Source organism: Pyrgilauda ruficollis, unplaced genomic scaffold (assembly GCF_017590135.1).
Source record: "Pyrgilauda ruficollis isolate IOZ18807 unplaced genomic scaffold, ASM1759013v1 scaffold58, whole genome shotgun sequence".
NCBI classification, from domain to species: domain Eukaryota; kingdom Metazoa; phylum Chordata; class Aves; order Passeriformes; family Passeridae; genus Pyrgilauda; species Pyrgilauda ruficollis.
The window spans coordinates 2732689-2744996 of record NW_024527488.1 but is presented as its reverse complement, the minus strand read 5'-3'; the positions used below and the strand labels follow the sequence as shown (position 1 = coordinate 2744996).

At 40.8% G+C, this 12308-nt stretch overlaps 1 protein-coding gene across 1 annotated transcript in view; it reads right to left on the bottom strand.

Moving 5' to 3' along the window:
• The window catches only part of INTU (inturned planar cell polarity protein), a 34842-nt gene extending 24499 nt beyond the window's left edge, over nt 1-10343 (bottom strand). The window contains exons 1-2 of the mRNA XM_041482292.1: nt 10141-10343; nt 5659-6245 (exon numbers count right to left, since the gene is read on the bottom strand). Of these exons, the coding sequence (XP_041338226.1) occupies nt 5659-6245; nt 10141-10343 (790 nt within the window). The remainder of the gene's footprint in view (nt 1-5658; nt 6246-10140) is intronic.
• Between the last annotated feature and the right edge of the window lie 1965 nt (nt 10344-12308).

The following is a 12308-nucleotide window of genomic DNA, read 5'->3' as shown; positions in this document are numbered from 1 at the left end:
AGGGTGGAATAGACAAAGACACTTTGAAAGGAGAAGAGCCATCAGTATTTACATGTTACATACTCCAAGGGTTTTATTTATTCAGCGCCTAATGTACACATGTAAAACTTTAATTGCAGCAGTAAATATTTATTCCATCCAATTGGTAAAAATGTAATCATGGACCATACATGGAACAGCTTTCCAGAGCACACAGCCCAAGCAGTCCTGTAAGGCTGCCTTTCTTTTGCCAGAAAATGCCATAGCACTATCAAAGAAGGGCAACTTGATACACAACAGAAAATCTTTACTGATTAGTGTGGGTTTTCCAGAATTGGGGGTGGAGGCAGCGAGGGGTGGGTGTTTGCATTTTTTGCTACTTTTCTTTTTGCCACACACACCAGCAGTCAAAGAATAAAGACCATGAAGTAACACAATAAATAACATCACTGGGCAAAGTATGAGCTGTGTAAAATTACAAACCCAGAGTAGTCTTAAAGCAGGACATGACCACAAGATCTACTCCGTGTGATAATTAACTGCAGTGAAAGAGTTAATACATGCAAGCTGTACTTTGTAAGAGCTTGACATCTACATTTTATTTGAAAATTGTTTCTTGCCCTTTAGCAAGGGTGAAAAACTTACAGAAAGACAGACTGATTCAGGTCTTCAGACATTCATTATGTCAAAAAATTAATGCAATTGTATTAATCTAATTTCACTTACCTAATACTTACACAATTCAGGTTAAATGAAATCAAAGTGTATATAGAATATATACAAAATAAATAACTTTTGAAATTGATTAAGTTGGTCCCAATCTAAAACATCACTGAATTGCAGATGCAGGGAGAAACACCAGAACAAAGTATCACTCAGTTCCACTGCAACAGAGGAATTTTCTTCAGGCAGCTGCAGGATATCATTCCTTAAGTCAACAAATTTATCTTTAGAAAAAAAAAAAAGAGTCCTTCTGAAAGAAAGTAGTTTAGACTACATAGTAGAAAGAAATTCTTTCTTGTGAGGGTGCTGAGGCCCTGGCACTGGTTGCCCAGTAGAGCTGTGGATGCCCCATCCCTGGAAGTGTTCAAGGCCAGGCTGGATGGGTGTGGTGTGGGGAAAGGACTAGATGACCTTTAGGGACTTTTCCAACCCAAACTGTTCTATGAGTCTATGACTCTTTTCAAGGAATTAATTAAGCTTTACTTAAATCTCCTAATAATGAATGATCAAGCTTTTGAGTGCTATCACTTTATGTGGAAAGATTCTCAGTTCACAAAGAAACTGTAAGACAACCATATATGATCTCTGCACAATGTTAAGCAGGGCTGAACTTTGAGTGATGAAACTGAATTCTCTCTATTTCATTTGTTCTCATCAGAAGAGACTTCTCCCATCCAGTCAGCAGCACCTAAGACCAGTGTGTCTTGATCTCAAACACCCAGTCTGCACACAGCTGCTGGAATTATTCCTGCCTCTTTAAGGACAGAGTTTAGGAAAGTTTTGGCACTGCTGATATCCCTAGAATGTTTATTTCAGAGCTGCCTAGTCTTTGCCACTTGTGGCACAAGACTATGACATCTGTTAACCATCCCTTCCCTAGAGACAAACCTGCAAGCACCATTTCTAAAAGTAGATCCCCATTGGATTAAGCCCAGGGACACTGCCTGGCAAGTGAGCACCACTTCCATACCGTGATGGGAAGGGCACATGTTTTTTTTGATATCATGAAAATCAAGTTGTTCCTATGGGAGAGGATGGAGGACACTTTTGTCATGGAATCCTGATATTTAGTTTTCTCCGTTCTCGGTAATGACTTGGTGGGAGCACTTAGAAAAGTTCCCATATGCCTTTCCTAAAAAGGCAAACTATGGAATACATTCCTACTGAAGAAAGGCAGATCAATTACTTGTTTTATATGTTAGCAGGCTGCTTTCATCCAAACCAGTGCTGCTGTGCCTCAAGAGGAGATTAAAAGAATAAAAGCCACATTGCAAACGCCACAGTGAGAACACAGCAAAGCGGACACAAACTCTGTTTCCATCCTGTGAGCCCAACATCTCTACTCTGGAGAGTCTTTTCAACAAATACACCATGTATGGTAATTCCACATAAAAATCACAGACTCTCCCAGTATTTTGGTCCTTTAAAGGGCTTTTTTTTCTGACAGGACTCTAAGGATATAGACCTTTCGATTTAAATTTGCAATAGCAACTATAGCTTTTGCATACATGTTCAAAACCGGATTATTATAGCCCACCTTTACTATCAAACACAATTACTTCTTGTCAGTGGAGATTTTTCACATTTTTTTGACAATTGTACATACTGATAAAGTGGGAAGATTCATGCTGAGCTATTTGGTTATGAGAGCAGTAAGATACTTTTAAAGAGGATAACAACAATATGCTTTGTTATGAAAAGAGCTTTGCTGTATTTTCAATGTCATTGGAATTAATTTTTTACTTTTACTATGGTAAAGATGATGATGATCAGCATTTAAAAGAACTCTTCCCTGGCATGAAGCCAACATGTTTCAATTTGAAGAGGGGTGGGAACCAAATTATAATGGCATTACCTGCCACAACCCTTTTTTGTCAGGATCTAAATGTGAGTATTTTGAGAAGTTTTTTCCCTTTGAAGATATGCTCAAAGTTTTCCACAGCAGACCAAGCTCTGCATAATGTTGCAAATTAACTGAAGCAAGGAAAATGTTTTGCCAAAAATACAAAAGACACTTAAAAAAGCACAAGATAGAAGCAACAGTATTTCATCTTAACCAAAATGAAAGTGGCAGCGAGTTTAAAAATCAATGAGGGCTTTTTTGTTTTGAAAATTTAAGATGGATGCTGGCCTGCTAAATGTAAAAAAAAAGATAAATGAACTGATAAACAACACATGGATACAGTGCCATCTTCTTAGAGTTACAAAGCAGCAGGGTTTTTTAACTTGCAAAACTGTTGTGTTTACTTTCATATGGTCAGTGCCTGCATTCCACTTGGTTAAAAAAGTACAGCAACAAGACTTACGACTTCCATATGCAATCTTAAAACCAAAAATTAAAGTGTATTGTGCAAATAATAAACAGATGTTTGAAGTGTTCAAAGCTATAAAGGATACACATTTCAAAACAAATAGGGGAAGCCACCTGAGGAAAGTGATTATTAAGGATTGAAAAAGAAGTTACTTCTACTAAAAATGCTGAAGTATAAACCACTTTGCGAGTCAAAATGATTGCTGCAAACTGGTGACCAGGAAGACAACCAGATGTCATTTTAAAGCATGTATTTTTAAAGGAAAATATAATTTGTATTTGCCTCACAAAGACTACTGCCAAGCTGGTCTGGAGCACTGAAATATTATAAAGCTAAACAAGAACAGGTTAATGTTTATACACATACAGGTCAGTGGAGATGAACAAAGTTATAAGCAGAGCAGCCCCAGCAGGCATTGTGCTCTGCTGATCAGGTATGCCTCCTCTGTGATGGCCTAAGAAGTTGCTCACTTTTGTGCTAATTCTTCAGTTTCAGACTGAGCACAAAAACATCCTTTACTGGCTGTTTCCACAATTCTCCACGTGACTCCTAAAACCTACTTTGATCAAGAACAACTGAAAGGCAAAGTTCTGCTGTTACTGCTCTTGAACTTTCTGTGCAGCTTCAGCTCCTTTAATGATCTCAGGAGCTATCTATTGAACTGTAGTTGCTTCTAAATCAGGCTTTAGGTGTACACCACAGCTTTAGGTGTACACCACAGCTATCCCATCCTGTGATGTGCAGTACAGAGGCAATAAACCCGACAGATTTTTGACAAGAACAGCATTTTTTTTACTGTATATTCTTTATGCAGACAAGACTGAAATCTGAGCATCCAATTTATGCAAAGCATCCCTATTTCTAGACACCACATAAAAATTCCAGAGTACTCAGCTTCACTATAGATATATAATTTGAAAGTATTTTTATATGAAAATTATACATTTTCCACTGTTGGCACTGAACACAGCTCATTTTCCCAGTTAAGAGCTGAATATCCCCAGTATGCTTAGAACTATTTCATTTCCAATGTGCAAAAAACACAAGGCAAGGGTTGATGATAGCCTGGGACATAATAAAGTGCAAGACTCTTCTTAGATGAAGTTAAATGTTCTTCTATTTGAAACAAACAAAAGAAACCCCACAGTTTTCATCCCCACTAGCTCTGGGAAACATTAAGTGCAGCAGATGAAATACTGTCTCTTGTTAGGTCAGCTTGATCTCCTGGATCTGGTACTTGCCTACATTCTTGAGACTTCACACCTGCCCTCACAAAAATGTTATATACAAATCTGTGTCCCAAAATTAACTTACAGGTTACAAACACCCACTCTTACACTACTTAGATTAAACACCCTTAAGCAGATCAAGTTGAAACTCAGTCTTTCCTCCCCCACATCCCCCACTTCTTGACTAATCAGTTCTTGCTGGTAAAATTTGAAAGTGATCCAATTTTCCCTCTGGAGTATTCTTTAGCATCTCTACCAAAAACTCGTGCTGGAGCAATCAGGCAGTTGAAGCACGATGTGCCTTTTTACACACACAACACTGGAATTTCAAAAGCACTCATGCTGACTTTGGGGGATTTGTGCTACTTATAGCATTAAGATTTTTAATGATCTTCTAACCAACATCACATCTTTCCTCTCCTACTCTGTGAGCAACCAGCTTCAAGGGTAATTACATAATCTTTCACCCTTTACAGACATGGCTTGGTTGTCCCACATTTACTGTCTCTGAGGTTGATGTCCTGTGAGTTCCAAGTTTTGAGTGGCCTCAGTGCTGGGAGTGAGAGTATTTCTGCTCCCTCATTACCCCTGACAGCAGTTCATTCTCCTCCATCATTCACATTTGGGTGCCTGTCAGATCTTCTGTGACCCAAGTTTAACTTACTGCACCAGCAAAATACAAATAGCCAATTTCTCTTCTGGGTTACTTTCCTGCCAGCTTATTTCATCAGCTCATGGAAGTGCCTGAGCTGCCAAACCACCATAAAGGCTGTACTGGCTCACTGCCTCCCCAAACTGAAGCCCTGCCATGGATTTGGAACCTCCCAAAGTCACAACTGCTGAGGAAGCTGCTGTTGGACTTGCTAAACAGAAAAATAACCAAACAAGGCTGTGGAGAAAGTTTGTAATGTAAGAATGTAACTTACTCAGTATTTTCCCCCTCATTTTTATGATACAAAATCCATTTAAAGCATATATAAGCAAAGCTTTTATCTAAGGGGGATGCTGTGGAGAAGAACAAAATCTAAATACAGTATCTGGCACATTATAGGTTTGCTCCAGTCCCACTTACCTACTGAGCAACTCCTCAGCTAAAATCTTAAGTCAAAGGAGGTGATGGGGTATTTCCTGCTCCAGGCTGCTCAGTGTCTGAACACTAAGGGATGGTCATCTCCTTACTGCATTAACACCTTTTAGGTTATGCCACATGTTGTAAAAATCAGTAACACAGTGAAACTGACCGGGTACCAAACCATCAGATGCAATGACACTGACTTAAACTAACCCCTCGAGAACTGATGTAATTGCTTATGTCTCAAGAATATTCAAGTCAGCTGTCTCTAAAAGCAAAAACCACCATAAATCTTCATATTAAAGGAAGAGTGCAGAAGTTAGCTATTCCTTCAGTTACTTACCAATCAGGATTTGACCTGTTTTCATTGCAGAACTACCTGGCACCAAGCCATGTACCACAAGCTTCTCTTCACTGACTCCTCTGGTGGCTTTATCCTTCCTGCTTTGTTTTTCCACTCTTCTGCTGCTCCATGAAGACTGATGGACAATCCCTACTAAGGCCTCCAGCAGCCTCTGCTGCTCTTCTTCCCCAGCACTGTAGAGTTTTCTGGGATTTACATAAACAGACACATCTTTGTACTTTTGCTGAACAGTGACACCCATTTTCTGAGCAGACCGGTGCTTCAATATGGAAGTAGGACCAGATGGGTGCTCATTGCAGCTTCCACTGCCTTTCTTACCATAACTCTTTGGTAAAAGACTCTTCTTTTTTAGCATTTTGGTCCATTTCTTCAGTTCATACTTTCTTTCCTTGCGTGATCCCTCTTGAATGATTTCAGCTTCATTTTCCCGAAACCTGACATGATTCACTGCTGGCATTTCTGGACAGCTGTTCTGAAGCAGAACTTCTTCTTCACTTTCACTTAATTCTAAATAAAATAATTCTCCATTTTTCTGCACACTATCCAACCACTCAGGCTCAAGGTCACTGGAAAAAAAAGAATGATCAATGAGTTCTCATAAGGAAGATCACTGTGCAAGTGAGATCTGATTATTTTAAGTAGGGAGGGGACAGAGAGAGTGCAAGGATGGAACGAATAGTGGGAAAAAAAAAAAAAAGTTGCCTCCTGAACATTGACAGCTCAACTGCTTTAAGTCTGCCACAAGGGTTAGAGCTTGTTTTACATAAATGATGGATATGGCAAGGAAAGACATCCCTCTCCCCAGTTTCTTCAAATGCCTTAGAGGAAAACAGCCATTGCAAAAAGCAGTATTCTCTTTTCAGAAAACAAACATTTCTCTGACATGCAAGTCTTAATTAGTAATTACATTCATGTGCACAATGGGACTTCCTCTTAAGAGAAAAAATTGCATTCTATTTGTTCTCTCCCATTATTTTTCCCTTATGCATTTGTAATATAATCATGGCATGATTTTTGAGGTGAGGCTCTTCTGTGCAGAGCCTGAAGATGGAGTTTTTTATCCTTGTGGGCTCCTTCTATCTCAGGATATTCTGTAATGCTATGGGAACACAGATTGCACTGCCAGTCCTTTGGAAAGAGAAAATAAACATTTTAAAAATCACTTAGATTTAACATTAAAATAAACCCCGAAACAATCTAAGATAAAATCTAGGTAACAGTTTTTAAAACCCAAGTTCCAAATAGCATCTGCAAAAATACACACTAACAATGCAAAGAGGCAGCACGGCTACAGAAATAGATCTGGCAGCTGGTGTGGATCACCCAAAGTCAAGAGCAAGACACTTCTGCAAAGCAAAGGCAAAGCAGCTCTAGGATATAACAGAAACATCATCAGCACAGTGCAAAAAAATTTTTGTCCTAATTTGGCAATGGTGATGTGTCAGCCATGTCCAGTTTTGGATATTAGGTTTTAAGAAAGATGGAACACACCCAGAGCAAAGAGACAAATGCTATATAGCCTACAAACACATTTAAAGGGAAGGAGACTGAAGGATATTATATTCTTTTGGCTGAGGAAACAAAGAAAAAAACAACCAAAAACTGCCTGCTGAGGGGCAACAGGCCAAACGAACCTCGAGGAGAACCATGGAGTGTTACTGCAGATAGATAAGCATCCATGATGGCCAAAGTAAGAAGAGTACTCATAGGTTTAATTATCTGGAATTTTCTGCATGGAAGATTTTCAGGAACAGACAAGACCAGTTAATTCTTCCTAAGCAGATGAGAAAGAGGTCTCTCTGTTTCATAAAAATCATATAAATAAAAATGAGACTGTAGATTTACATCATAATTAATATAGTAGTTTAAAGACAACACACATTCACACATTTCACACTAGAACTACTTTTACTGAATAAAGAGTGCAAATCTGGTTTAAAGCTAGTAGCAAATATTCAAATAGAGCATTAATCTGAAAACACAGCTAAATGATAAAAGTTCAGCTGAATGGAGAACATTATACAGACATTGCACCAGAGTACCTTTAAGGGCTCAACAAGAGGATCTGGCTGGACTAACAACACAGAAAACATTGGCATTACTGTCTTTCTGGAGCCCCAGTTATTGAGAAAAGTCTATGGATCCTGCAGACAAGAAGAAACATCACCTATCTCTTCTGGATTTATTAGCTTTTTTACCCAAACAGATAGTTTAAAAGAAGAGCCACCACTTGTGATGATTTGGCTATACCTGAGGGATAAATCCAAGTTTGTGATTTTCAAAATCCTGAGTTCTTATTCAAGAAAGTATCAGAATGCTGACAAAACCTAAAGGCTGCCAAGGGCACACTCTTTGTGATTCAACTTCTCTCAGAAGGTGGTAGGTAGGAAATAACATGAGAAGAGTTTTTCCTTGGTTTGCTTTTTAAGGAGTACTCCCACCTTCTGGCATGTGTAAGCAAAATTAAGCAAAAACAAATAAACAAAAAACCTCCAACAAAACCCAACCAAAACAAACAAAAAACCCAAATCCCCAAATCAACCAATGAGCTCCCACCCCCGCCAAAAAAAACCCAAACAAAAAAGGAAACACTAGAAATTTACAAAGAAATTTCATCTGCATTAGCAAGAACTCCTGTCATGTATGATAGCATTTTTATTCCCTCTTTAAAAAAGACTGTGATCTTTGGAAAAGCTGTTTCTTCTTTGGGGTAGATGTCAAAATTCAGCCTGGACATGAGTTCATACACTCATGTTCTCCAGCTTTGTTCTCTATTTTGATTAAAACAATACGGACCATTGGTAAAAAAAAAAAAAAAAAAAAAAAAAAAACTGTGGGCATGTCTGGTGTTTACTCTGTGCTCACCCAAACAGAACCACTCCACAGAGAAGTCAAGAAGAAACTGTACTGTAAGAAAACTCTCACTTTCCCAACAGAGATCCTCAGAGACATCTGGAAAAGCAAATCTGAAACAAGAAGTTACACCTAGCATGAGAGGTTTTTCCCCCTAATACTGTAGTGTCACAATAAATTTAAACCAAACAAGGCAAGAAAAAGGGAAAAAATAATAAATCTAATGTTGATCTGTTTTCTCTTGTGTCAAAACAAGTGCTTACACAACAACCTCAACTTGCCTCTAGGACTGGAAGCTTCAGTCAAGGGAGTTAAAAATCCTGAAGGCCTGCATTTCTCTAAGAGTAGTTTCACTCATCCCACACAGGTATTTCCTCTTTGGGATAAATGTCTGAAAAACTCTGCTGATTGAAATTGTCCATTTATGAAAGAAAGATAAATTAGAAAGGATCCAAGTTCTGCTGGATAAATTGTTATGAAGATAAATTATTAAAAGTACTATACATATCATTGCAAGTAGTAGACGTGTTATGTGCTGAAATCTGTGTAACAGCTTTATTCCCTAAACATATATAAAGAATGACAGTAAAAAGGCATTTTAGATGAAAGAATTGAGAAAAGAAAAAAACCCAAACACACAAAATATTAAAAGAAAACATGGCTTCAAGCTGAAGTGTTACAGTTGACTTCTGTATTATAAATATAGGAATAAAGTAATGTAGGCGTATGTACAACAGCTTTATCTCTGAGCCAGAGGTACAGGGCAACTACAAAATCAACTACACAATTCTAACTTTTCCCACTTAAACGTTTTTTTTCCCCTTCCACTGCACAGCCTGATGAAACTTACACACTGAATGAAATGCTATTGATTAGACCCTGAAATACACATTTGAAATGTCAAGCACAGCTGTCTTAACACAGGGAACCAAGTCAATGCTGTAAGCTGTAAACAACCAAGCTGCTGTTGTAAGTTTAACTTCATCCCAACTAAAAAAACATACAAATAAACTAAAACCCCGCAGGTCGCATTTATAACTTTAAAATATGTATTATTACAGAACTAGCTTCTGACTTAGCCTGAAGATGTGTGAAGAATGTGCTTTACACATTCGAAGTGTAAAGCACGGCTGTTTTAACACAGGGAACCAAGTCAAAGTTGTAAGTTTAACTTTTTATTAACCGAATAAAAAAAATATAAATAAACTAAAACCCCGGAGGTTGCATTGGTAACTTTAAAATACGTATTATACAGAACTGCCTTCTGACTTAGCACACTAAAATGAAAGACTACACCTTTTTTTCTAGAGCGTGTGCCAAGTCCCTCCTTGCCCGGCGCTGCCCAGCGGGGATGCAGAGCTCGGCGCAAGGACCGCCCGCGCCTGAGCCCACACCGTGCTACCGTCAGGGTTCGGCGGGGAGACACTGTCAGAAACCTCGCACGGCTCTCTGCTCCTAGAGCCAGCCCAGCTCAGGCGAGCTAAGCCCAGCTCACCTAAGCCAAGCTCAGCCCAGCGCAGCCATGCAGCGCCGGGGCGCTCCCGCCGCGCACCCCGGTCGAGCCCTCCCGTCACGACCCCGGTCGAGCCCCCGCGGCCCCGCGCTTACTCGGAGCTGGCAGCCAGCGAGGAGCCGCCGGAGCCGCTCTCGCTGCCAGTGCCCGCGGGCTCGGCGCCTCCTCCGCCGGCCGCCTCCATCCCCTCGGCAGCGCCGCTCCCGACGGCCGCCGCGGACGCCATGACAGCCGCGCGCCGGGGCGGGGCACGTGACGCGCGCCGCGCCCTCCCATTGGCCGGCGCCCCGCTCGCCATGGAAACGGAGGGACGCGCGAGCGCCCCGCCGTGAGGGGCCGTCCCTCCGCGCCGGGGGCGAATCCTCCATGGCCACGGGAATTCCCGTGTGCCCGGCCTCCCCCCGCCCTCGGACGCCTTTCCCTGGCTCAACAGGAACGCACCGTGGAGAACCAGACTTTATTTAGTTGCCTGATTCCAAGGTGCCAGCACCCGTCCCATAAAAGACGGGGTAGTGAAACCCCGGAGTCCTGGGGTGAGGCTCAGAGCGCTGTAACCAAGCACCGATCAGGAGGGCGAAACACGAGGTAAAAAGTCACCTGGTAAGCAAGGGGATCCCTCTGTACTTTATTTTATGTGCTATTGTATCAGTTTAAAGAGCTGTGAGAAATTAAGGTTGTCTCTCCTTAGGTTTGTCAGGAGAGCAGGGCGGTTCAGGAGAAGCAAGGATGTGACAGACCCAAACAAGAACCTTAAAATAGCCTCTGCAGTCTACATGTGTAAAATCATGCACAGTCGAGACACACAACCCCCCCCCCCCCCCCCCCACCCCCTACTCGGTTTTCAGGACTCAAATTATTCAGATCCATGAAAAACAAGACCTATGGCAGCCCTGCAGACAACTTTCTGTGTAGCTGTGTCAGTAAACCCATCAGGACACACATGGTGAGTAGGGAAAGGGATGGAGAGTAATTGTTGGAACATGTTTCATGTGCTGGATTTAATCTCTGCTCAGCGGGATATTTGCACAGCTTCAACAGTGAGGTTTTATAGCTCTGGAACACTACAGAGGAGTGACAGAATCCTAGTATGAAATTGCTGCACTTGAAATTGCTTTAGGGAATCATATATTAGTAAGCGTGATTTCAAGTGAATTAACAGACAGAAATATTTTGGACTCACATCCATGTGATTAAGGCTTCAACTGGAGTAAAAATACCTATATTAAGTACTGAAGGGCCATTCTGAAGTCCCTGGACAAGACCTGATTTCACAGATAAATTACAGTTGCGTGGTTATTAAGACTACAAACCTATCCAGAGGTGGAGACAGAAACATTTCCTAAAGAAAAAAGCTTGTGCTACTATGGTTTCATTTAGAAGGTGAGATCTACTGTCCCACCCTCCCTAATTATGCTTACATTTGCAAGCACTTTTAATACTCCGAGCAGCACACTGAAGTGTTTCTGTACAGAAGTGATAGTCAATGCCAGATGGTGCTGTGTTAGTTAAATTTCCCTGAGTTCAAGAGCTGATTAATTGGTTCCAGTTGTTTGCTCGCTAAGTGAGAAATACAGACTCTCTCTCAAGGAGGCAGTGGTTTTACACCACTTGCTATTTTATAGGAATAAGCATATTGTGAATGGAAGGATGATGGAAGGCTTTGGTCCTCTGAGAGGAGTAGCTGGGAGCCACCTAAAGACTTTGCTGAAATGAATGTGGAATTTCTGCTGCTGTGGGAACAATTAAAGATTGCAGGATATATCTCACACAGCAGGATCTTATTTTAGGGAAGACACAGATTTTCCCACACAATCCCTCTTGAGAGGAAAGCCTCTCATTTCTTGGGCATAAATATTAGGATGAAACTTGAAATAATTTGTCTTCTGGCAGACACTTAACACTTAATCCGAGGAGCTGGGGCTGATGCTCCTCACTAAGGAATCCATGAGCCTTCTATGCCAAGTTGCTGTTTTTAACATGCAGATGATAAAAATCGGTCAGGGGGTATCACTGGCATCAATAGCACTGCTCACCCTCACTGGACAACTGGGTAATGAGCACTTAGGTGCTCAAGGATAATTAAAGCCTGAAGGTTGTTCTGATTAGCTGTTCCTGCAAAGAACTAAATCCACGTGTGGAAATTTATTTCCTGAGCAAGGGCTTCTCGTTACTTTTTTTTTTTTTTTTTTTTTTTTTGGCTTAACCTGTTTCAGAAGCTTTTGTGCTTTACAAATAACTGCCTGCCTTGATCCATGCCTGTATT